The sequence below is a fragment of the Schistocerca nitens genome, chromosome 2 (assembly GCF_023898315.1).
Source record: "Schistocerca nitens isolate TAMUIC-IGC-003100 chromosome 2, iqSchNite1.1, whole genome shotgun sequence".
NCBI lineage: Eukaryota > Metazoa > Arthropoda > Insecta > Orthoptera > Acrididae > Schistocerca > Schistocerca nitens.
Window position 1 is genome coordinate 552,493,906 of NC_064615.1, and position 27,338 is coordinate 552,521,243.

Sequence of the window (27,338 nt, forward strand, 5' to 3'; positions counted from 1 at the left end):
GCCTCGAACCCGTTAGGTAGGGGGGTTGGGTACAACATCCTGCATCCTCCGTGGTCGCCATTCATACGGTACACGATGTGTAGATCTACCACTGAAACACCACTCACAGTCAAGTGGATGAATAATGACAGATTCCGTACTTTCTGCAGAGGAGATGTAGGAAAGGATAGTACTTGAGGTACCTTTGGTACTGGTACTAGAGGTACAAGGCTCTCAGGAGCTCTTCCAACACACTAATTCACAGCAGCTGCCAGTCATTTTACAGGAGTTATTGCGGTTTCCAGCTGCTTACAAATGTGAACCAACTAGTTCCATGTTCGAGAACAGCATTCACAATGCGGCTGCATTTTGGCTGGTGCAATGCTCAACATGACTGTGAACAAATAACTTTAAACCACGTCTGCTGATTATCTCTTATATCAATGGAGCTAAAAAAATTACTAATTCTGTACAAGAATTGAAGTAAATATACAAAACAAGAGTTCTGTTATGGCAACACAAAAACATATGGTAAAAAATACTAATTTCCCAAAAGTTTTTGAGGTTGTTTATAATTATTAGCAAACTCTAAAATAGAGTTAATTTATGATAAATGTAGATAACATAAACTCCTCTGTAAGGGAAAACTAGATGTAACACAATATGTTTTGTTAGAATATTTGTTACAGTAAATAAATCACAAACACTGATATACTACAAATTAGATTATGCGCAGGACAATGGTAAATTCCAAAAATTCTCAAAAATATACTTTTTTGTGTTGTTATACAATGAAATTTGGGGGCTCTATTATTTGCCAGTAACTGTGAATCACAAAAAGCTGGTTTGCTGTCAAACAAGTTATCCAGACACACTCATATCAGTAATTTATGAAAACATAGTTTTTTAAGTGTCCAAAAATTCTCAAAAATTATCCGTTTCTCACATAATTACACAATGAAATTAGAGAATGATTGTTTTGAATGAAGAGAGGCCTACACTTCTCAAAAATTTTAAAACACCACAAGTAAGCTTAAGCCAACAATTGAGTGTAACAGTAGGAGTTTATCATGGCACTCGCAGATGTCTGAAATTCCACACTTACTGCAGTACAAATGGGTATTGGTACAATCAGCGAAATATTATGCAGAAGTGACATGACATCTACAATTTTAAATTGGCACATGAGTCTTGCACATGCAGTTTCACACAAAGGAAAATTCTGAAGTCAGCTTTTATATGTAAGGAAAAGTGTGAACTGCATGTATTTTTTACTCTGTACCAACTTCTACACTGATATGCCAAAGAAAAACACTGAGTTTAACTCACTCAAAATCTAGAAAATGTGCAGCACCAACACAAAGCACATCTTCTACCTGTGCAGCTAACAATGCAACCATCCTGAGCCAGGTGGACTAAGGTTTTTATATATTCATGAGTGGCAGTGTGTTCCACTTTCAAATTCTTTCAACTAGTCACTTCTGTGGTCACATATTTTGTCCCTTTCACATACATACTCCCTGCAAACAAAAATTAATATTTTGTGTAAATAGCAACTCACAAAGTAGTGGGTCTGTTAAGTTGTCAACTAGCATGTGAACAACCTGAAAACTTTGCTAGTTTTCAGAGGAACATTTTTTTTTTATTTAGTGTCCGTGTACACACAAAAAAGGTTCGTCTGAAAGATAGCAATGTTTTCACTCTCATTTTTGTGTCAGACAGTGACTCACTGCCTCTACTATTTGTTAAGTTATTACTGTTCCTTTACTCTTAAACTATTTACATTATGACATAAGTTTGCACACCATATTAACAAGTAATATTTCAGTATTCCAGATGTTGTTGATCATTTTAATGTTTCTTCGTGTCAGTGACTATACACATTTTTGTTGATTCTTTCTTCACCATGAAATGGGCATCATTTAATGACTTGAACGAATTCATTGGTGAATGTCTTCTTATGTTCTTTAAAGAAAAGATGTAACAGAATGTCCCATAATTCAGGGTGTATACGACCCAGGACAACCGGGAGATCCGGGAAAAACCAGGTAATTTTTTCATCCGGGAGAAAACCGGGAAAAACCCGGGAATTGTTTAGAATTCCGGGAATTTTTCATTGTTTTAGCTTTCAGTTAAATTTTTGTGATTTTGACTGGCAAGAACCAATACTCTAACAAAGGATATTACTGTATCCCGCTACTGCAGAATAATACTGCAGCAACAAAACATGAACGAGAGAAAAAAGAAAACGAAAATAAAACGTAAGTTGCAAAGGAATTGCACCATATACAACAACAAAACAGTGCTCATACAAGCGTCTGCCAACAGCAAAGTGTGTCAAAGGCTTTAGGAAGACTATGCAATGTTTTATAACAACAAACTGCCTCCGATGAGCGTGACGTGATAACTGTTTAAATTAGATTCGTTTGAGCTGTTGCGGGTGGGCTCTTGCGCATGCGCAGTTGAGTCGCGTTTGAGTAGTACTTCTCCCGCTTCTGGTTACTGAAATGTGGCTGGGCGCCACTATTTAATATTGCCCCAGTTGGGAAATAATAGTAAATCTGGGGCTGATGCACAGAGCAGTCTGAGTTGTGGTGGGGAGGTGGGGAGCGTCCACATGACCTGTGTTTACATTCAGTTTCTCTTCGTTTATTGCGCTCACGTTAAATGATAACAAAACGGATTTTTGTGGCCGGGAGCTATCAAATGAATTAAAATACGTTCGCATAATTATGGAAGGCTAAAATATGTTATTAGTTTCAGATTTTATTTCTACCTTTCCGACAGAACAACGAAGTTACTTTTGCCGGTTTGGTAAAGAGATTTGGCTTAAAGTTAATCTTTTCTGCTGAGGCAGTCAATTTATTTGAAACTAAGTGTTTAATTTCACACTATTGGCTAGTTTCAACTGTTCGCTGTATTTCAAGTGCACGTATGGCATTATGCCATAATCAAGAACCAAAAATGAGATAATACAGTACTGGTACTCCAAGAAAATTTACATACAAATGTGCATTTTAAGCCGAATTATGCGTTTTAGTATGGTTCACGAAATTTCGACGCTCTTGACGTATAATCTGATGTCTTGTTTCTTTTATGCCATACGTAAGATCTTTTAATGTTTTACACGTACGAACATATGGGCTTCCTACGTCATCTTAGCTGCGCAAGCGCGGTGACGCCTGTTACTGGCGTTCTCTTGCAACTGCTGAAACGAACCTATTTCTAACAGGTCGCGGGAAAATATTGCGAATGGTGGTTTGAAAAGCGTTACATTCAAAGCAGATTTCCTTTTATGCAAGATGAACTATGTGCGAGAATGTACGATGAATTTCTTAAATCAGAAAGCGTTTTACTCTCATTAAAAAATCAACTCTTGGAGGACGACCATTTAGAAGAAATTTCGAGCCCAAAAGATCAGACATTTATGTAATTTTACTGGCACATTTGTGTGGTGTAACTTAAAGTGTAACACACGCAAAAAAGATCAACATTATATGTGGAAGCTTAGCTTCTTTTCCAGTTTATTAATCTTAGAGACCAATATTATATGTGAATGCTGTGTATATTAATTTAAACCATTAACTTTTCTAATTTGTGTTTTCGCGCTACTTAAGAGTGATCTTGCTATTGGCTCACTACATCACGTGTCCTATGCTGCCATCAGCTGGCGAGATCACGTTGACAGGAGCTATGACTGTCTTACAAAAGCGCATCGCAATCTCGATTTCAATGTTTCGGAAAGTAACATGAGGTGTTTGGTGGAATTCAAATTCATACCTTCGTAATACGAAAATATGCAGTATACGTGTTGCACATCAAAGGTCTTTCAAAACGTGTCTTCCCCCCTCTGAGTTTCGTTTTCTAAAGTGCCGGGAAATTCTACTCCCGCATATAAAACCATAGGACTGATGAGTTTTACAGTGCTGAGGAAGAGTATAACACGGAAAAAGTGTATTTTCATCCGGGATAAAGTGTATTTTTAACCGGGAAATCTGGGAAAAATCCGGGAATTTTTTTCCTTGTCCACGTATACACCCTGTAAATTTAAAAACCTAAGTTCGAACAATGTTTAAAAAGAGACAAATATTAATTATTTTGGGTCAAACAGGCAGTTCCAGGACCAAACAGGCAGTTCGAAGCTTGCAGAGTAGGAGAGGTGTTGGCACAAAAAATATTTAACCATTATTTTGAAAGAACTTATTTATGGTACTACATACAACAGACTGCTAATTTCAGAATTACATCGTGCTAAAATCTCTATTACTTAAAGTAATACATTAATGGCTTTCATTACCAAACCATGAGAGTTTAAATTTGAATTTACAGAAACTTTGCAATGAAACAAACATCCAAAATTTTAAAGTAAACTTTACATTAAATAAATAAACATCAGATATCTAAAACTTTCAGTTTTCAAAGGTTTCTTGAATTAAACAAACAATCCGTTATTTGAAAGTTTACATCAAATTCAAAAGAGGTATCCAAAACTTAACAGTAAATTTAAAGCATTTAAAAAATGAAATGGCAAGTAGACAAGTCCTTTAGCAGTATGTGGAAACAATTGACTTGTTTCCAAATGGAACCCGATTTGCATGGCAGCATTTACTCCAGATCGGGCACTCGACTTGCATCACCTATACAAACCACATGTGGCTGTAAGTGTGGCCTTATATCAATTTTAGTAATTCAGCTTCAGCACATGGTAGTTGCTCCAGCAACATCGTATTTGTTAAGCACTCAACAACAATCAGGCAAGGTGAGTAAAATATTTTCAACCTTGAAACCACCAGGACTTAACGTATTTAGCAGGTTTCAGGCAACAAATTTAAGCTACCAAGAAAGTTTAGTGCTTAACAAGAGATGTAGCTGGATGGGTTAACAAACAAAATCAGCTACCAAAATTAAAAATAAATGTGCAGCACCTGTACCACTTCGTACACCACACTCTTTAAACATGAGGAAAGGTCTTTCCATCACTTGACTACGTGAACACAAACGAAATCTTTGTATCAAGGATGGCAAACTTCTCACTTGGAACTGACCCAGGATGACACTTGCTGAGACACTATGTACTTTTTCAAACCCGGTAGTACCCAACCCACGTACATATGACCGCCAGTCCACAGAGGACACAACACACAGCCTATTGTGTAGGGCTAGTTGCATTGTGACTCCACTTCATCTTTCTGCAAGGAAGTACTCACTTTCCAGTCTTACTCTTTCCATGGTGCCACCGAGCTCAGTCTTTTAAAACTAGCTGCCTCAGAGTTCCTCTAGTAATCACCAGAGCTGCTAGCATGAGATATTGAACCAAGATAACCGATGAAGCAAGGTCAGCTGCATCACAACTCTCAGAAAATGTCACTCTGATGATTAAAAATAATATGTAAGACAGCAGTGTTCAGCTGACATTACCTTTTTTTTTTTTAATTTGAGAAGAGCTTTATCCCACTTCAAATATTAACTTCTATGTACAATATTTGTAACAGTTAAGTACTTTTAAAGAGAATAGTCTTAGTAGTAATGTAAAATATCTATGTTCCTTCAATGTTTTCCGAAACTTAGTTTGGGACCAAGCTGAAATATAATTACAAAATATGGTTCAGTTACTCATTTTTGCACAGTACAGAAAACAACAGAGTTATTAAGCAATGTCTTCTAATATTATCCAGGTAAATAAATGGCATCTAAAGAGAAATATCTGTAATTTAAAGAGTCATCTAATTTCTTTTGGAAAGAGATTATGAATGCATTTTTCTGTTCGTGTCTTTGATTATGGACTTGACACACATTTTATTGTATTTCAGGAACTCTTGGTGTCATCACTGAAGTTGTAATTAAGACAAGACCTCTCCCAGAGTGCAAAAGATATGGCTCTATTGTGTTCCCAGATTTTGAATCTGGTGTAGCGTGCATGAGGGAAATTGCATTGCAGGTGAGGGAAGTTGCCAATATTAATCACAAACTGAACTAAGAAACAGCTCTTAATTAAAAATTAGCTTGTTTGAATATTTCCTTGTTTCAGATATAATGCTCCATATCAAATCTGTAATTGATTAATCAAAAATAGATACAGATAATACTAAAATAATTTAATACTTGAATTTGTTGTTTGTCATGAAATGCTGAAGGTGACACTGACAACTGTCTAAGGAATGTGACACACACAGTATTTAGTAGCAGTACAAGAACACCACATAAACAGCATATAAAAGTAAAGGGTAATGAAAGCTCAATGGGGCTAGCAAATACATGTTTATTAAAACATTTTGTATGAAGAGGAATAAAATAAACTATTCAGAAAAGTTTTAAATTAGGCTCAAATTGTAGTATTATTGTTGTTGTTGTTGTTGTTGTTGTTTTCTGTTGGAGTAGATGACATCTCTAATAAGATAGTAAAACAATGTGGAGCAATTACAGCGGATGTTCTGAGTCACATACGTAATGCATCTCTAACTCAAAGTATTTTCCCAGACAGCCATTGTCAGGCCGCTCTACAAAAAGGAGGACACCACAGATGTCAATAATTATCAGCCAGTATCCTTGCTTACAGCATTTACAAAAAGCTTCGAGAAAGTAATGTACTCAAGAGTGGTTAGCCATCTCAGCAGTTCGGATTTCAAAAATGCTGTCCCACTGAGACAGCAATATACAGTTTCACTGCCCATGTAATAGTCTTTAAATAGTAAAATGTCACCAACAGGAATTTTCTGTGACTTGTCCAAAGCATTTGATTGTGTGAACCATGACATTGTTACAGAAATTACAGTTCTATGGTATAAATGGAATAGCATATGAGTGGTTTAAGTCATACCTACATAACAGGAAGCAAAAAGTTTCCTTACATGGGTCAAGTGACTTAAATAAATTTGCCACTTCATCTAACTGGGGTGAAATTACATTAGGTGTTCCACAGGGTTCAATCATGGGACCCCTTCTGTTCTTGATATATGTGAACGACCTCCCTTCCCATCTGAAACCGGAAGCTGAACTGACACTGTTTGCTGATGATAGAAGCACCCTTATTAATCTGGTAAAAGAAACTCCAATTGAAAATGATACAAATAAGGTCTTTGGAAAAGTCATTGATTGGTTTTCTGCAAATGGGCTTGTTCTAAACTTTGGAAAAACACAGTACATCCAATTTTCTGCTGCAAAAAGTACAGTTCCTTTGATAAATATAACACATCAACAGAAGTCAGTAGACAGGGTAAAACATACTAAGTTTTTGGGTGTACACAAAGGTGAGAATCTTAATTGAAAAATTCATATTTTGGATCTTCTAAAGTGACTAGGTTCAGTAACTTTTGCAATCAGAATAATTGCCAATTTTTAGGATATAAAAAATTAGTAAGCTAACATACTTTGCATACTTTCACTCTCTGATGTCATACGGAATAATATTTTGGGGTAACTCAACATTTAGACAAAAAGTATTCACTGCTCTAAAGAAAGTGGTTAGCATAATGTGTGGAGTTCGTAGTCGCACATATTGTAGGCATATTTTTAAAAGATTTGGAATTCTTACAACAGCCTCACAGTACATTTACTCACTAATGAAATTTGTTCTCAACAACATGGACCAGTTTAAAAACAACAGTGACATTCATGATTATAATACCAGAAAAAAGAAAGACTTACACTATCCTTTACTTAACCTATCTTTGGCACAGGAAGAGATAAAATATGGTGCTATAAAAATTTTCGACAAATTACCAGATGAAATAAAATGTCTGACAGACAGCAGTAATAGCTTCAAAAATAAATTGCTATCTTATCTCCTTGACAACTCCTTCTATACCATAGATGAATTCTTGAATAGAAATAAATAAATCTATAAGTACAGTATATGCATTTTGCGCCATTTAAGGGAATGGGGTAAATAATAGAAATATTAATCCTTAACTCTGTATTTTATTATATATATTAAAAAATCTTGTTTCATATGTGCAGTTCTTGTGCACTTGACACGTTCCACATCATAACGGCTACCATACCATGCGATTGATCAATGGAACACGCAACCAACTAACTTTTATTGTTATTAAGCAATGGAAACTCCAGGTAGGAATATTAACAGTGCAGGAAAAATTAGATTGCTACTTACTGTAAAGATGAAATGTTAAGTTTCAGACGGGCACAATTAAAAGACACTTACACATAAGCTTTAGGCCACAGCCTTCATCAGAAAAAGAGAAACACACACCATGCATTTACACAAGTAAGCACACCTCACACACACGACTACCAGCTCCAACAGCTCAGGCCAGAATGCACATGGTGGAGTCACATGGTGTTAAATGTTACAGTAGCAGATTTTCACTCTTCATATGTTCACTTTCAAACGGATTACTTTTATTACGGTTATTGTTCTGTTTGTACAAAGGGCATTCAGTGAGTAATGCAACACCTTTTTTTTAATTTTTTTATTTATTTCTTTTTCCCCCTTAAAGCAGGTTGGTTTTATTCAGGATTCAAATATACCATATTATTCTTCATTCTTTTGGCTACCAAACCCTATTGTTCAACAAATCTCCATTCAATCCAATGGCCTTATGCCATCTTACTGGGAGGGCCTAAAAGTCTGCAACCTACCACTCTTCTGGTTGACATCAGAGCCAATGTCTTGCTGTATCAATAACCTCTACATCATCCATGTACTGCTGCCTGGAAAGTGCATCCTTCATTGGGTCAAACCCATGGAAGTCAGAAGGTATGAGATCCAGGCTGTAGAGTGAATGAAGAAGAACAGTCCAGTGAAGTTTTGTGATCTCCTCTCAGGTGTGCAGAATTGTGTGAAGCTTTTCATTGTTACGGAGAAGTTCATTTGCATTTTTGTCAATATTGTGAGGTTAGTACAGCTGTGTGCGGCTTGCTGGCATGGGGGAGATCAGACAGGTTTACACAACCTTGTTGCTTCACTGCCAAGTCTCCATAGACATTCTGCAAGTGCCTGTGAATATCTGTGATGGTGTGGTTTTCTGCCAAAAGAAACAATGGCAGCACTCTGCTGGCAACACATCTATGTTGCAGAGGCCTTTTTGAAGGCTATGTTTAGCACTGCCACCTATCGTAACTTCATGGTACTACAGAGACTGAAGTAAGAATATTCTAAGATGTCCAACAGCAAATTCAGAATTTTTTAAACTGAAGTTGACCAAGGAAAAAATGTATTGCATTGTGTATTGAACAACTCTTATGTTATCTTTTTAAATTAGAATGCTATTTTTCATTCCCTTTGCCACTTGGATCTTAAGTTCTTACATTCACATATATGGATGTAGTAAAAAACTTTTTTGATCTGCTTAGCTACATATTTAAGGTACATGCATAGCCTGCATATTATTATTTAGAAACAATAGTAGTAACAGTGAGAGCGACTCTTGAATTAAGAGAGCAAACTAGCTAAGGTTTTGAGATTTAATTTTCTTCCCTTAGACTTGTAGTATTGGAATTATATTAATGTATTTTTAATGTCAATTTGTTGCTGTCTATGCACGTAACCTGACACTAATGAGCAATTTTACTTTTTTCTAGCGGTGCCAGCCTGCTTCTGTCCGCCTAATGGATAATGAACAATTTAAATTTGGTCAGTCATTAAGGCAGCCTACAGGGTATATGGGACTGTTGCTTGAGGGTCTGAAGAAACTTTACATCACTAAAATAAAAGGATTTGATTTAGATACCCTGTGTGTTGCTACACTGTTGTTTGAGGGTAAGCAGAATCCTGGCATTGTGTTTTAGTTGTTTATGTAATAACCATGGAGATTTAATGCATGCCTTTCTTGTGTGTATTTCTGCTTCATTGGTTAGTATAGCAACATTTGTTGAGAGCAGAGGCAGATATCTTGTATGCCCAAGATACTGTTTGGTATATAGAAGCCTGTCACAAATAAAACTGTGAAGTTGCTACAATAATATAACAGTAGTATCCTGATTAATGTACAATAGAGGAGTGTCACATATAACTGTGCAGAAGTTGCAGATGGCCTGTGAAAAACTGCACTTCACTGAAGTCTACAACATTAATTATGATACTCTTGTGTTAGTAGTGGTGATGGTGGTAATTACTATGTCTAATTCATATTTCTGATTAACTGTAATTCCTAACCCATATAGCTGCCGGCCGAAGTGGCCGTGCGGTTAAAGGCGCTGCAGTCTGGAACCGCAAGACCGCTACGGTCGCAGGTTCGAATCCTGCCTCGGGCATGGATGTTTGTGATGTCCTTAGGTTAGTTAGGTTTAACTAGTTCTAAGTTCTAGGGGACTAATGACCTCAGCAGTTGAGTCCCATAGTGCTCAGAGCCATTTGAACCCATATAGCTGGTTATTGTTTCTCATCATCCTCATCAGGTATGTAAAATGAATATAAATGATTTAAATCTGCTATTGAACACATACAATTTCCTTGTTAATGCATTTAGTACATGGCTGGTCTGTGATGTTTTTATAGTACTAAAATAACTTATCCAAGTAATTAATTTTAGGTATTACTGCACAATGTTCCTTTATTTTGTTGTTCCACTAAAATATTCCAGTTCAACTTTCCTTCCCCTGTTCCATCTTTGTTCTAGATGTTGTTCATTAACCCTTTATATGTAAGGCAAAAAATTTTTTTCCAATGTAACGAAATTGTCTTTGATTTTTTAATCATCCACAGTGTTTTTATTTAGTTTTACAATAATCTCTTGCTTTTCATGATAAATAGTTGTAGACTGAGATTTCGGTTGTTTGGTTCACTATTATACTCATTTCAGTAAATAATTTTAAGCTTTGATTTAACTAATTTCCTACATCTTCAGTGATATGCTTCTCTTTGAAAGCTGATCAGTAGTAGAAATAATCTTACTGTTGTATCTAACCTTGCAAAAGACTCCTACTGTCCAAATTACAGTTACCTATGAAAACTTGTAACTCTACCGGTAAGATGTACAAAACAAGAATAGGCTCTTCTGTTGTAAACATTGTTACGTTCTAGGCTCTTCTGTTGTAAACATTGTTATGTTCTGTTTGAAGAAATGAGAATTATTAATTGTAACAAAATGCTTTGACTAAGGTAGTGCAGCTGTTTCACTGTTTATGGTCATTTTCTTAGTATGTCAGAAAATAGTCAGTGATTAAATATTTATACTGAATACCTCTGAGATAAAGATATTGGTTCTTTGGATTCTGTGGACTTAAAATCATTCTTATACACTATCTCCAGATTATTTCACAAATATTGTAATCTATTATTGCATTTATGTAATGTATTCCTTAAAAACCATCGTCTTCAACAGTAAAGATTCAGGTATAGTGTGATGTAACCTCATGCAGCATAAATGTGCTGAATTTTTACATGTTGCACATTTTATTTAAAATTATTTACAGGTGACAGAAAAACTGTTGAATCCCAAGAGAAAAGAATATATGAAATAGCAGATCATTTTGGAGGAGTACCTGCAGGAGAAAAGAATGGTGAAAGAGGATACATGTTGACATTTGTGATAGCCTATATCCGAGTAAGTAAAGTTTGTAAATGGGATCAAAAAACGTTGCCTTATTCATAGCTCTTCACCAATATTGGCAATAAAACAAGCTCCTCCACTAATCCTAAAATTCTTTTACAGGATCTTGGGCTAGAATACAATGTAGTTGCAGAATCGTTTGAAACATCTGTTCCTTGGGATCGAACATTATCATTATGCAATAATGTGAAACATCGTCTGTCTCAAGAATGTCAAGGTGGATAAGTGCTTACTATATAATAAACATCAGTAATTATAAAATAATACCAGTGTTTCATGCTGTAGTAAAGTTTTAACAGAATTGAAAATTTTAAACATTCTTCTTAAGATAAAAATTTTACCGTTCGTGTTACCAAGTGAAGTTCAAGCAAAGTAGAGCTGCTTTAAAAATATCACTTCTTTAGATTATATGCACATACTGCTTGTTCATTGGCATGATTTGGCAATACGCATGTATGAAAAATCTTAGCTACAAATGAAGATAACTTAGCACCCAAAGTGCTTGAAATGGGGTTGTTTCCACCAACGTTCTTATGTCCATATTGCCTGTTATCACATATAAATTTAAGAACTAAACATGAAATTCATATAACCGTGGGTAAATTAAAATTTTTGTACTACCATTACAAATTTCGTAATACTATTAAAATTAACTAATTTGGCATCCACTTAGACACACTCCTTTATGGAGTCATACACAATTGTGTGTGTGTAGATTTAGTTCCACAGAAAATTTGTTTGTGCTATGCTTGTTACACAATGTATTTCTCATTTTTGTACAAAGCAGATTATCCTTTTTACTAAAAATTGTGGTCTCATTCAAAATAATTGAAACAGTTGTACTTAATAAATGAAAAACACCAATTTGCTTTTGTTCTACAAAAACAAACTGATGCTTTTCATTTATTATAATGTTGTTCTACCAAGAACCGACAGAAGATTCTGTTAACAATTGTACTTGTTTAATAAATGTAATTATGAGAGTTGTTAAGAGTAAGACTATGAATGTAGTCTTTTGTGTGTGTCACGGTAACTATTAACTTGATAATCTTCAATAAGAACTGGCAAATTCTTCTTGATTTGTTTGAATGCTCTATCTGCAAATTCTGTAATTTAACTCTGCAGGTTTCGTAGGGCCATGTGAACCAAAAGCTATGTGGTCATAGAGTGAATCACTACTTAATTAAGAAGGAGAAAAAAAAAGGTGAAATTTAAAATCGGATAAAGAAGACTAAAAAGGTTAACAGTAATATAAATAATATTGTTTGGAACAAGGCCCTGAACTGCTACTAGGAACTTTTATACACAATAAAAGAAATGTGCCACAAAGAAGCTTTTCCACTTATATTTGAAAACATGGCATTTCTCTCTCAAATTTAGAATATTCTTTGTGAATTCAGAGTTGCCCAGAAATACTGCTGTGAGTTGTGCTGCATGTAATATAATGTAGAGGTTAGCATCACTGGCCGGTGTGTACTGATTACCATGCCAAACCCAGCCACTAGCAATTATTTTTTATTTAGTATTTATCTTTTATGTATGGTTCTTGAAATTTCTTATATCAGTAATGTTCATGTGTTCTGGAATATTCTGTGTGTGTATGCTGAGTACTCCAAAACATGTATATCAAAGTCGCTCCAATTAAGCAATGTAAAGGCCATCGCCTACATGGACTAGTACCAGAATACAAGGAGTAAATCATTCCCCAGGTCCGTATAGTCAGGAAACCAATGGATTCCAAAACTACAAGAAGTCAGCTGCACATCAGGCATCCAACAGCCTTTTCCGGAGATGCTAGTCAGGACCCAACAAAATGACTGGAAGGATTTCACTTAGTCACCAGACGGAAAAAGTGGGATGACATGATGTGTTTGGCAAATGTGTATGGTGACTTTAATGGCATAGCCCAACAGTGGTTCGAGAGCAATGAAGGAAAGCTCAATAGCTGGGACAAATTCCAGGCCAAACTAAAGAAAACAATTGGTGACAATCAGCATCAAGCCCATATAGCAGAAAAACAGTCGGAAAACAGGGTCCAGCTCCACGTGGAAATGATACGTCTTATATACCGAATGTTTTGGCCCTACACCACATTGTGAATCCGAATATGACAGAAGCCGACTGAGTAACGTACTTGGTGAAAGGAGTCACAGAAGATGTGTAAAGGACATCACAAAAACCGAGGAGTTTCATCAGGTGGTGCCAGCACATCAAGGAAATGCAATAGAAAAGAGTTGGACAAAAGAAATATGATCGACTCAACTGTGACAATTGTCAGACCAAGCAAGCAGAAGATAGCAGTCGTGAATGTCAACCCTTTATGTCAGAAGGTAATAGAGAATGTTGAAGATAAGGGGTACCCATCTGTTGCACCAATCTTTGCCACCAGTTGAACATGCCAGGAAGAATGCAATCAACCAACTCGGACTTAGGCCATGGCTGTTAAATGACAACCCAGCACCCGACCAACACAGGCACAACCATCTCTTCCATCAAGTATAATGGCTGCAGAACAACAGACATTTGGAGGACAGAGGACAACACTCCAGTATGTTTCCACTGTGGATGTCTGGGACACTTTGTACACTTATGCAGAGAAAGAAGATGAGTTTTAAATGACTAAAACAACACAAGAAGTCAGATATTCATCCCAGTCAGCTGCAGACAATTATAGCCAATGTGTAGAAAAAGCCATTACCCGATGAGGTCACTCCTGAACATACCATAGCCAATACCCATCTCCATACTTAGCTGCCAAGTTTAGCAAAACTAAATAAGGTGACCACTTATGGAGGTGAGACTGCCAAAGATGGAAATCCTCCATGGATGACAGTTACCAAGTGGTCAGGAAATCTCATCACTGCTGTCATGGGCCAATGTGCCCAGCCACTAGTTGGCTCATGAGCTTCTTTTTCTATCATCTAATTCTAATAATTGATTGCTCGAGAAGATTATGTTCTGTGATACAAAAGCAATTGTGCTGAAGTTCTGAATACATCCAGCCAACAGGAGCGCACATTACAAGAATAACTGTCAGTGACCGAACACAGCTTTTTGAATTTGTCATTTTAATAAAATGTAGTCACTATGCCAGTGCTTGATTTGTGACAGTACACCTTACCATTAGCTCCAAATAAAAAAACTTAGATCCACAGATTTTGAGATATGGTATGACAGAACTTTTGCGGTGGTTGAAGCGATGTAAAGAAATGTTGTATTTGCACTTAAAAAGGCTTATAAAGGTGTTACAATTGCATTTTAAGAAGTCTACATTTCAAGAACACCCCCTGGAAGGTAACAGTACTCAAAACTCTTGTTTTTGCAAGTCAATCACTGTGGAGTGTTATTCTTGGACAGAACTTCTTGCAAGTGCCACAAGCACTCATAGACTGTAGGTCAGAGCATCAGATTGATGAAGCTATTCCAACAAGCACACACAACAAATATTGCTCTAGGCAGTTGGTTGCCAGTGAAGACATTATCCTGCCATCATTGGGATGAGTTGCAGTTGTCAGTCTAGATGGTGTGTTAAACTGTGAAGCTTTTGTTGATTACAGTAAGCTACTCATGCTCCCAAATGAAATCTGCCTACCAGCAAAGATCATAAACATTACAGATGGACAACTAAAACTTTGTATCACTAATTGTCAAGAGCAGCCACAACTCGACCCTGTAGGTATGTGTGTAGGAACAGCTGAACCAGTCCAAGATGGCAGCTCAGTGTCGTGGTGGTGGTGGTGTGTTGGGGCTTATGGGCACTCAACATCGAGGTCATCAGCACCCTGACACACATTAAAAGGAACGAATGTGGACAGACCTAAGAAAACTAAAGCACACACTCAAACAAAGCAGGAAAAGAAAGAAAATGCTACCTAAGAAAGTAAAACCTAAGGAAAGGGGAAACATAGCAACAAGAATGTCACAGGAAATTGTTATTGGCTGGCCACTTACATAAAATATGGGCGAGCTTGTCACACAGTGAGCAAATTAAAATCCTCTCCCTAAAATCTTTGTAAAAACATTTGACAGGGCACAGAACTTTAAAACTTTAACCACATTCGTCTGAGTGTTGCCTAAAAGAGATGGCAGGTCTGCTGGCAAGTCAGCCGCGACCCGCTGGTCAGAATATAAAACGCAATCCAATAAAATGTGGCGCACAGTGACCTGGACGCCGCAAGCACCACACATTGGAGGGTCCTCTCGCCGGAGAAGGAAGCCATGCGTCATAGGGCTGTGGCCTATTCGAAGCCGAGTGAGGAGAACCTCATTGTCGTAGACAAAGAATTGTGCTCCACTACCACTACAGACAGTGCAGTGAAGGAAGCCACTATCAAACTACCAACAGTCTGGCTTGACTGAGGAACAACATTGGCAAGTTTTAGCCATGCTGCAACAATTTTTAGATGCTTTCTTATCCAGGGCGGAGAAAAGATAGGCAAAGCATTCAGTGGTAAAACACTGTATCAACACTGGGGATCATCCACTAATTAACCATTGCTCTTATTGGGTGTCACCAACTGAACAATGGATATTCTGGGAGGAAGTGGAGAAGATGCTTCAATATGACATTATTGAACCTTCAGAGTGTCCTTGGTCCTATCCTACGGTCCTCACAAAGAAGAATGATAGCACGTGACATATCTGCATCAATCATCAATGACCAAAAAATCATGAAGAATGATGGCTAGTTGTTACTGTGCATTGATGACACCCTAGACTACCTGAAACAGTTAAGGTATTCCTTCACTATATGCAGGCAGTACACGGCCTCTAGTTATGCCATTTGGACTATGTAAGGTTCATGCCACCTTTGAATTTACAATGGACAACCTGCTTTTACTTCTTAAATGGGTGATGTGTCTTTGTTGTCGGTTTTTTGAAGACATTTGATGACTATGTAAGTCACCTGATGACTGTATAAGACAGCATGCCTCCACCTCAACCCGAAAAAATTTCTGTCTGTAGCTCAAGAAATAAAAACCGTACGGCACCCAGTTAATGGCGATGGTGTCTGTGCTGAACCGTAGAAAATACAGGCAGTCACAGATTTTCTGACTCCTCTGCATATTGATGTCATCAGAACTTTTCTGGAAAGTGCTTGTACTGATGATGATTCATAAAGGACTTATATACCAAGGACTCATATACCCTTGGTAGAACTGCTACAATGAGACACCAAATTTTCCTAGAATAAGGTACAAGAAAGAACTTTCCTTTTCGTTAAGGAGGTGCTATTATCTTATCAAGTCCAAACATTTTATGACAAGAATTCACACTAATGCTAGTGATTATGGGATTGGCACAGTTGTAGTGCAGATTCAGGAAGGTGCTGAAAAGGTGATAGCTTATGCTTCCATAGTTCTCTCGGTGTCCAAGAGGAACTACTCTGCAACTGAGGAAGAGTGCCTTTTAGTTCTGGAGTTATTTATTGTGCAAACAATTCTCCATTGTGACAGACCGCCATTCTCTATGCTAGCTGGCTGCTGGGGTGTGATATGTCAATTCTGATAAAAGAATGTACCACATCTCCCAAGCCTTCATAATGGCGACAAAAGCTTGAGGGATTTGAAGAAAGTTTATTTTATTTGTAGTTATGTTGTGATGTCACATTGTGGGAGGAATGGTTTGCGATATCTGCAGGTGTGATGAAAGATGTGGGCATATCACATCTACAAGGTGGGGGACGGCAGGTTAGCATCTCCACCTGCTGTGGGACAGCTTGTTCCTTGATGTCATGGCTTGGTGTTTTGCAGCCATTGTTATGACAACAATGTAAATGGTGTGAAGAGTGTGAAAGTTATTATGAATGGGAGTAATGAATTATTGTATTAAGAAGAATTAATAAAAGAGTTCAATGTGGGATTCTTCAGAGTTGTTTAAGTAATTGGAAGAAAATCTCCACTCTTTTTCAGTGCCCAAACAAGAAAAGAGGTGACAAAGTCCACAAACTACTGCTTGGAACACCTGCCTGGTGGGTCTGAATTAGCAAGGCAGCAAAATAGGCTACCGCAAGAAATTTTATTAGTACATGTCCTCATTGAGGTCAAGAGAGTGACAGATTATAATTCCTACCAATCACACTTCCTTCAACAGAGTTTACTTGATTTGGTGCCATAGAGCAACACTTGAGGTAGAGGTACTGAAGGAAGAGGGAGTTAATTGGAACTAGATGATGTTGAGAAAACAAAAATATGACATTGCTCTGGGCAGCTGATGTCAACAACAGAGGAAACACTATAGTATGCATGTCATGCAATTCTACGAACTGATTTACATTCACAACAAACATTAATGTCAATTAAATTGAGAAGAGAGAATTTTAAATTTTAATGAAGAGTTATCAGTGCTGCAAGCTACTTGAATTATCCAGTGAGCTGTCAGCTTGAAACCCAGTTTCCTTTTGTCATTGTATGGTTAGATAAACCAAGTTCACTGTTTTTGTATAGCGTGTCTAAACATAGTGACTTAAGTTCTATTAAGTGCAAATAATTGTTATCTATATTGTATGCCAGTAACTACGCACAATATAGAACGTGGTTTACCGGAAATATTAGAAAAATTAGAAGTAATACCAAAACCCAAGGGGAAGGGTTAGAAAGTTTACAAACACACGGGAAGGGTTAGAAAGTTTACAAACAACTATGTCATCTCACCCAAGAAGTTACAAACAGAGATAATTTAAAGAGTGTGACTTAGTCAGGAATGAGTTTCAAGAGCTAACTGATGAACAAATAAAAGATTTCACTAAACGTGAATTTACAAGCATTAATGAGAAAATGAGATGCAAAAGGATAAATAGAGACATTAGAGCAGAGTAGTGGAACTAGTGAGTACTAAGTGCACCGAATGCATTTATTAGTTTGAAAGAGCTGTTACAACAATTATTGGGATAAAAAGTACAAGAAAGAATGGACTCTCCTCATATTATATGTAACTCTATGGTGGATAATATAGAAAATCAAAGGGAGTTTCAAAAGCTCTGGGATGAATTAGAAAAAACTGAAATAGAACTTAGCAGAAGGCAGACGACTGATAATATTGGTATTTCGGGAGATTTGTTAGAGGAACTACAATTAGGAACTGGACTGGACTTGACTAAACAATTTCCAAAATTTAAACCAGATGGGGAAGTACATCCAGACTTTTTTTATGGTGTTCTTCAGATCTTTACCCAAGAGGTGGGAAGACTCAAAAAAGATAATGTTGTACTCAGTTAACTAGTAGGTGACGCATCAGAATGGGAAACAGCACAGTCAGAGGATTTCAAATGATGGAACGATTTTCAAAAGAAATTTAAAAGAAAGTACTGGTCATCAAGTACACAAGAGAAATTGATGTTTGAGTTATTAGATTATAAATATTATAATAATACATGTGGTTGTTATAAGAAATACTTTGAATGGCATTTGACTGTGTTGAAATACTTGGATAGCTCATTAGAAGTGACACATTTAGTAAAATTATTAGTAATAAGACATCCTTATTATGTAAGAAAGGAAGCCTGGTATTGGTGATGGACAAATGTTGATGATCTATTAACTTTTATTGAAGGATTGGATACACTAAGTAAAGAATGTGGCTACTACACATGGGGGAGGGGGGGGGGGGGAAGTCACATGAATGACAACAATGAGGGTGGTCGTTATCCAGATAAGTTTCTGAAGAAAAAGGAAAGCAATTTCTGTCAGATGAATAAAAAGAACCACAATTTAGGTAATTAGGTGGGAAATATGCAGAAAAAATGTACAGTCACAAATATTTGAACCTAACGCAGTTAGTACTATAGACAGTACTGTCGGTTCTAGTGAGTCTTCTCGAAATCAAGGACCCTCATAAAGAGCTTACCCAAGAATCATAGCTGAAACATCACTCAAGCCTCCATAATGATGAAAGATGCCCATGAGAATTGAAGGAAGTTTATTTTATCAATTGTTAAGTTTTGGATGTCATGCTGTGGGAAGAATGGTTTGTGGTATATGCAGGTGTGGTGAAAGACTTGGGCACATTACATCTACAAGGTGGAACGACGAGTTAGCATCTCCACTTGCTGTGGGGGTGCTTGTTTCTTGACTTCACAGCTGGGAGGTGTTTTGCAGCTACAGAGAAAAGGGTTGTAACAACCGCCATGCAAACAGTGTGATAAGCAAAATCTAATGAATTGTCAGTTCAGTATTGTGAATGGAAGTACTGAGTAATTGTGTTAAGACGATTTCATTCAGGATTAAATCATGAAATTCTTTCAAATTATTTCAGCAGTTTGGAAGAAAATCCACACACTCTTTCAGCACCCAAACAACACAAGGGGGGATGAATCACAATTATTTGGTCCTGCCTTGCAAGTTCGTATCAGCAAAACATCAAAACTGCCAACTACAAAATATTGTATTAGTGCATGCTATCATCAAGGCCAAGAGGATGACAGATCATGTTTTCCACCAGTCACACTTCCTTGACCACAAATCACTTTACTGTATACCCTGAAGGATCCATCAGGTCAATTGATGAGATGGACACTGAGGCTTCAGATGTACAATGCCACAGTGGTACATGAAAACACACAGACACAAGGACTCTGATTGCCTTTCAAGGAATCCTTTGATGGAGCACAGCAAAATATCAGTACTCGCTGGAAATGGCATTGCTGCTGGACATGGGGAAGATCCAGCATTGCTGAAAATCGTAGGAGTCCTGAAGAAGGTGGAGCTGACCAAAGGAGGATTCCAGTTAATGAACAAAACATCATATAAGAAGAACTATGATCCAGTTTGTGGAAATGATTGCTCATTGTCCCAGCACATCCATGGCCAGCTATCCTGAAGGTTTTCAATGACGCTTCAGAGTCTTCATCATCTGGGATTCGTGGTGACTCTAGACAGTATCGGATGCAGGAATAACTGGCCAGGTCTCTACTGGTTTGTTACACTATGTGAGCCACTGTAAGGAATGCCAGTGAAGGAAGCACATGGTACAATCACCTCTGGGGCATCTGGCACCAATTCCCCTGCTGTAAGCTATTCCAATGAATTAGAATTGAGCCCTTGTGCAGGTTCCTGAAGTTGACAGACAGGGATCGATAGACAATAGTCTGCATTATCTGCATCACTCACTACACTGTCAACAAAGCTGTGCCTACTGCTGAAGCTTTGGAAGTAGCGAAGTTCCTTGTAGAAAATATCATTTTGAAGCACGGAGTACCCAGAGAGGTGATCTCTGTTCATGTGGAAGTTATAAAGGTGAGTCTAGTATCAGAGGTAATTTCACAATGCAAAGTTATTTATAAGATGACAATGGTCTACCAGCCACAAATGAATGGCCTTACAAAACACCTTAATAATATGTTGGCAGATGCACTCTGCGTGTACGTTGATGTCAAAAAGAGAGATTGGGGTAACATAATGCCTGTTGTGACAGTCGCATATAACACAGAGAAGTGAAACACTACAAGCTTCACATTGTTCTTTCCGCTCCATGATCATGAGGCTTAAACTATGTCGTGTAAATTGTTCCCATTTCAACTGCACAGTACTCAGAATGACTACGTGAAACATTTCATCACCAGGGCAAATAACCAAGAAATCTGGATTGCAGATGGACCGTGGACACTCAGAGAGGGATGAGAGCACTATACATGATGCCAAGCCCCAGCCAATGAGATACTGTCCTGGGACTTTACATGTCTTTTTGTGGCTGTGCAGGAAATGGAACTATCAGAAAGGTTACCAAAGTGCTACTTTGGGCCATATTGTATCCTTCGTTGCTTGTTGGGAAGAAGACAAAAGTGCAGACACACAATCCATGTTTGAAGACCTATTACAGTCCTGGAGCACAGATAGATGTGTTCTTTTCATCAAGGAAACTGAAGACCCACTCGATGACAGTGAAACTTCAGCTGCGAGGCGAAGGAGCTACCTTTGATGATCATTATAGTGAAAATTATGTGATAACATGATTACAATGTGAGGACCAACCAATGCTGCTTTGCAGAGGACCATTAAAGAGATCTAGATCCAGGTAGCTGTTTTAGGTCCAATGAGAGAGAGGTCACTCTTTCTGCAGGAGAGCAAGCAATGCCATATACTGTGCTGCATGCATTGTAGCAAAGCACTTAGCATCATTGGATGATGTATTGTGGCTCACTATTTCAAACCCATCTAGGAGGTTCTCAAAGTTTGTTATTTGTGTAATGTTTGTATATTCTGGAATATTTTAGGTTTGTATACATAGCAGACACCCCATCCAGGGTGGTGCATTCTCTTCTGTCTGTACATTGGTGTCATAATAAATGCACTTTCAGTGTTAAGTGCTGTACTTTATCGATGACTCAGTTTTGAGATGTGGATTTGATTGTGATTACAAGATAACAGCTTGATACCATAAAATATAATGGAGTGAAAGTAAACAATATTTGATGTTTCAGTATCAGAAGTAGTAGAGTTAGCAGCTTTTAGTCTCTCCCAAACCCTCGAAATTGATACTTCCAAATTTAAATTGTTAAACTTCTCAAGATGTGGTGGCACCCTCTGTGCACTGCATATAAAGGGGACCTTCACAGCCCAGCAGCTAGTCATTGACTCACCTCAGAAGATGTTGGCTGCAGTTGGCAAGAAAATGTCAGGAGGAAGAATTTCTGCTGTTCAACCACAGCCTCTTAGCCCAGAAATTTTAATTAACAATGCTCAACTTCACTAACTTGACCATCTTGTGACACTGAAATTTCATTTCAAGAGTTTCATGTCAGAAACTGTATGCATTGTGTTGTTCAGTTAAGTGTCAATCTCTTTCCTGAAAGTCATGAGCTAAGTCATGAGCTACTGTTATCTAGTACCTTTCCTGCTAAATTATTTAAATTACATTTCATGTCTTGCACAATGAGTCTTGTTATCTGAAGGTAGAAATGTTATTGAATCACATGCCATGTTTAGTGGATAGTTATTGATACCAGTTAAGAAAAATTGTGGACAGAATAGAACCCTATACCTCTCACCCTCCCTGAACCATTGTTCTGTTTTTCAATTATTCTGTTATTTTCCAAGTAGCTCACAATCAAATAATTTTGTTATGTCAGAGAAGGTGCCTAATGGTACTAGCAAATCAGTTAACCCTATTAGTTCCTGACATACAGAAGAATAAATTGCATACTTGGTGTATGTTCTTTTCCTGAAGCCAAACAGAAAATCTGATGGCTCATTGTGTATACTGAGATGTGTTACTACTCTCTTATTTCTACCATCCCAAAACTTTTGAGAACGTTGGTAACAAGAATATTGACCTGCAATTGTTTACATTATCTTTTTCTCCCTTGTATAAAGTGTGTTTACTAATAAGTACTTTAATTATTGGGAAATTGGGAGCATCTGAAAGAGGCATAGTAGAGGTAACTGAGTGCAGGACTTCCATATGTTGCACTGCTCTTAATAAATGATATTTAATCATACTCACAAGCATTTTACTCTTTGGCAATAAAATAATTCTTTAAATTTGTTATTTGCTGGTTCCCTGTAACTGCATGTGACACTGTCTCAGAATAACAGATTTTAAATGTTCTGTGTACTTTGTGTATCTATAAAATTTTGATTTAACTTGAAATCTATCAACAGGAAATGATTATAGAATGTTATTTGATCACTGATAGTATCATTTCCACACCCACAGAATATGTGAAATGTTGAGTGTCCACATTCTGCCCTGATATTTATGTAACAACTGATCTTATGGAATTGTGTTCTGAGAGCTCCCTTTTGTCTTGACTTAATGCATTATTTTAGCATGTCTTTTTGCATTCTTTAATGCTTTGCCATGGGCCTATTGATGTGAAATTCTGAACTTGGCAGTGACTGTCCTTCACGTAATGATACAGCTGCCATTTTCTCCTCCGTTAATAACTGTGTTTGTGTCTGCTTCATTTAATGAAATGAACTGTCAAAGAAAATGATGGAGGTTTGTAGAAATGTGTTATACTTGTTATGCAAGCTGCTTTGTACTTAAACTTCATACCAAACACGCCCTTCTAGATTACTTTAAATATATGCATTGCAAATTTTCCCATACCCCAAAATCTCTTGCCTATCACCTTATGATATGACTGCAACAATTCCTTTCAGTGTTACTGTTTTTACAAGGGGATTTCAAAAAGTAAGTTACACATTATTACGGCATGCCAAGTAGCTTTTGTTGAATGCTGCAGTAAACTTTAAAGTGACACGGATACTTGATGCTATTTTTCAGAATAACAATGGTCAGAACCAGTTGCTCGATTCCTCGAAGATAGAAGTCTACTACTTGCCCACAGGACCATATGGCAAGTGCTGTGAGGGCATCCTCATCACTGCAGGGTACACAACTGCCACGATTCAGCTCCACCATTGAATGGATATTGTTGTCTGTGATTGATGTTGATGCCCTTCCTTTCTGATCAGCATCACTCATGCCTGTGTGACCTGGTCAGATTGGTGGCACCATTTCACTGTGGCTCTACACAACATTGCATTTGGTCCATATCCTGTACTACCAGACTTTCACAGTGAATTTGTGTGCAACTTAGATGTTTTGCCCACAAGACTCATACTGTCCCACATACTTCAACTTTGGAGTATTTTTCCACAGTCACTACACCATTTCAGCCACATACCGTGTTGCACCTGTTGTCCATACTGTAGCAGAACCGTGTCTGTAGGAAACCCAAAACATGTATTTTCTTCAGAAAATGCAGCTCTTTTCTTGTGGCAATGGCCTTGATATGGGACAACATCAGTAACTTACTGTCTGAGGTGCCTACAAACACTATGAGCTTACATGCCATTACTAGTATTTCTCACAATGCGCTCTTTCAATTACAAAACAATCTCTGAAGAAGTTATCTATAACTGTGCTACTGTTTTCTTTTCATGTGTGAGTCAAAAAGTGAAGAAAACTTGGCACATCTTATGACAAGGTTCCTGATTCTGACCTAGAAGAACATTTGTGCCTTACTTTATTCATGTATTTATCCACAAAATCGTGTTCATGATCAGGGGTACAAGTTATAGCAATACGTAGCTGAAGGAGCATAAACCTTTCTGTTACATACATTCCTAAATACTACGTGTGCTTTAAAGGACAGAATATACATTTACATTACAATAGTTTCTCAGCAGCAATCTCTGTTTTAAAGCACAGTGCCAACAAGAGAATTATTATTATTATTATTATTATTATTATTATTATTATTATTATTATTATTATTATTATTTAACCACATACATGTTTAATTCATTTTTGACAAAATTGAAGATACAGGTGATATAAGTTAGTCTCCACGAATTCTGCGACAGAATAAAAACAGTGCTAAAGCATTGTGTTGGTAACATTCTTTCTGAAAGATTTATTAGTATTTTGAACTGAGCAAGGTAATTTGTTGTGGAACATGCTGCCCTTGTGTGTCACACTGCCGTGGCATTTACTGAGTCTTTGTATTGCCAGATGAATCTTATCATCACCACAGGTTTGATGATCATGTACGCCATTATTTCCAGAATGAGGTTTTCACTCTGCAGCGGAGTGTGTGCTGATATGAAACTTCCTGGCAGATTAAAACTGTGTGCCGGACCGAGACTCGAACTCGGGACCTTTGCCTTTCGCGGGCAAATGCTCTATCATCTGAGCTACCCAAGCACTACTCACGCCCCATCCTCACAGCTACTGGCGGAAGTAAAGCTGTGAGGACGGGGCATGAGTCGTGCTTGGGTAGCTCAGACGGTAGAGCACTTGCCCGCGAAAGGCAAAAGTGCCGAGTTCGAATCTCGGTCCAGCACACAGTTGTAATCTGCCCGGAAGTTTCACGCCATTATTTGTTTAAAAGAGGTGGAGATTCTTATTTATAACTGAGTCTCTTCAATGTAAATGTGTGGATCAGGTAATACTCCCAGTTTTTTAAAGATTGGCTTGGTAGGTGTATGTGGTGGTACTAGAACCATGATCTTGGCAATTCAGTTTTGCGTAACAAATATTTGCTTATGTGTTATCTCCCAGAAAGGAATGTCATAAGAGATGACTGAGTGAACTAGTGCCAAGTACACAGTTCACAGGCATAGCAGAGGCTATTCAGTTTACACAATAGTTTATCTGTATGGACACAGCTAGCAATTCCAGAGAAATATTTATTGAGTGTGTCACAAATATATTTGGTGTCTGTTGTTTGTTGGCCATTATATTGAAGAGATTCAGATGTTTCCTGTTTTACGTCAGTTTGTAAATTGTTATCAGAATCATTTATGTAGACTTTATATTCTTGTTGATTTGCTTTAGATAGTAATTTATGGAGGACCTTCTTGTACAGTTTGAAATAACTGTGGAAATTTAAATTATCTGTTTTTATACTTTGCTCATACAGTGACCTCTTGGTCCTACATGACATTCTTATACACTTGTGATCCAGCTATTATCGGTTTTCCTGGCTAGATGCTGTACTTTGATTTGTTTTACTGGGAAGGCTGTATTGTAATGAAGACCCAATACGTTAAGGAATAGCGTTTTTTTTATCTACATTACCTTCCTTGTAAATAATATCTCAGGGTTTCAATTTAAGTAGATTTTTTTAAACATATCAATATTGTTATTGTTTTTGTGGATGAAAGTAGATGATGACTTATCTTCTGTTTGCCCTAAACTAAGCTGTAACAAGCTACACTGATGGTCAGACAGTACATTGGATAGTTCAGGGCTTTAATAAACGGGAGATTTACTGGGTCCCGGAATATTGCATCTGTGCAGTTGCTTGAATTGCATGTTATTCTAGTCGAATCCTTTACTATGTTCTGGATATTAAAAGTTGTTAGAAGGTTAATGACACCACTCACTGTACATAAAGTATTACCAAAATTTGTTAAGATCACCACATATGATCTCCTTAAGGATCAAATGCAGGGAGCCAAAGGCTATTTACAATTTGTACAGTAACCAGATGACAGTTATAAGAGTAGAGGGCTATGAAAGGGAAGCAGTGGTTGGGAAGGGAGTGACACACAGTTGTAGCTTATTCCCAATGTTAATCAATTTGTATATTGAGCAAGCAGTAAAGGAAACAAAAGAAAAATTCAGATTAGGAATTAAAGTCCATGGAGAAGAAATAAAAACTTTGAGGTTTTCTGATGACATTGTAATTCTGTCAGAGGCAGCAAAGGACCTGGAAGAGCAGTTGAACGGAATGGACAGTGTCTTGAAAGGAGAATATAAGATTAACATCAACAAAAGCAAAACAAGGATAATGGAATGTTGTCGAATTAAATCGAGTGATGCTGAGGGGATTAGATTAGGAAATGAGACACTTAAAGTAGTAAAGGAGTTTTGCTATTTGGGGAGCAAAATAACTGATGATGGTCAAAGTAGAGAGGATATAAAATGTAGGCTGGCAATGTCAAGGAAAGTGTTGCTAAAGAAGAGAAATTTGTTAATAGAGTATAGATTTAAGTGTCAGGAAGTCGTTTCTCAAAGTATTTGTATGGAGTGTAGCCATGCATGGAAGTGAAACATGGATGATAAATAGTTCAGACAAGAAGAGAATAGAAGCTTTCGAAATGTGGTGCTACAGAAGAATGCTGAAGATTAGATGGGTAGATCACATAACTAATGAGGAGGTATTGAATAGAATTGGAGAGAAGAGAAACTTGTGGCACAACTTGACTAGAAGAAGGGATCGGTTGGTAGGGCATATTCTGAGGCATCAAGGGATCACCAGTTTAGTATTGGAGGGCAGCGTGGAGGGTAAAAATCGCCGAGGGAGACCAACAGATGAATACACTATGCAGATTCAGAAGTATGTAGGTTGCAGTAGGTACTGGGAGCTGAAGTAGCTTGCATGGGATAGAGTAGCAA

At 37.4% G+C, this 27,338-nt stretch overlaps 1 protein-coding gene across 2 annotated transcripts in view; it reads left to right on the forward strand.

Annotated features, from left to right (window-relative positions):
- LOC126236569 (alkyldihydroxyacetonephosphate synthase) overlaps positions 1 to 27,338 on the forward strand; it is a 275,988-nt gene that overhangs the window by 239,440 nt on the left and 9,210 nt on the right. For both annotated transcript variants that reach the window (XM_049945978.1, XM_049945979.1), the window contains 4 exons: positions 5,790 to 5,917; positions 9,520 to 9,697; positions 11,353 to 11,483; positions 11,592 to 11,706. In XM_049945978.1, coding sequence (XP_049801935.1) covers positions 5,790 to 5,917; positions 9,520 to 9,697; positions 11,353 to 11,483; positions 11,592 to 11,706 — 552 coding nt within the window. The remainder of the gene's footprint in view (positions 1 to 5,789; positions 5,918 to 9,519; positions 9,698 to 11,352; positions 11,484 to 11,591; positions 11,707 to 27,338) is intronic.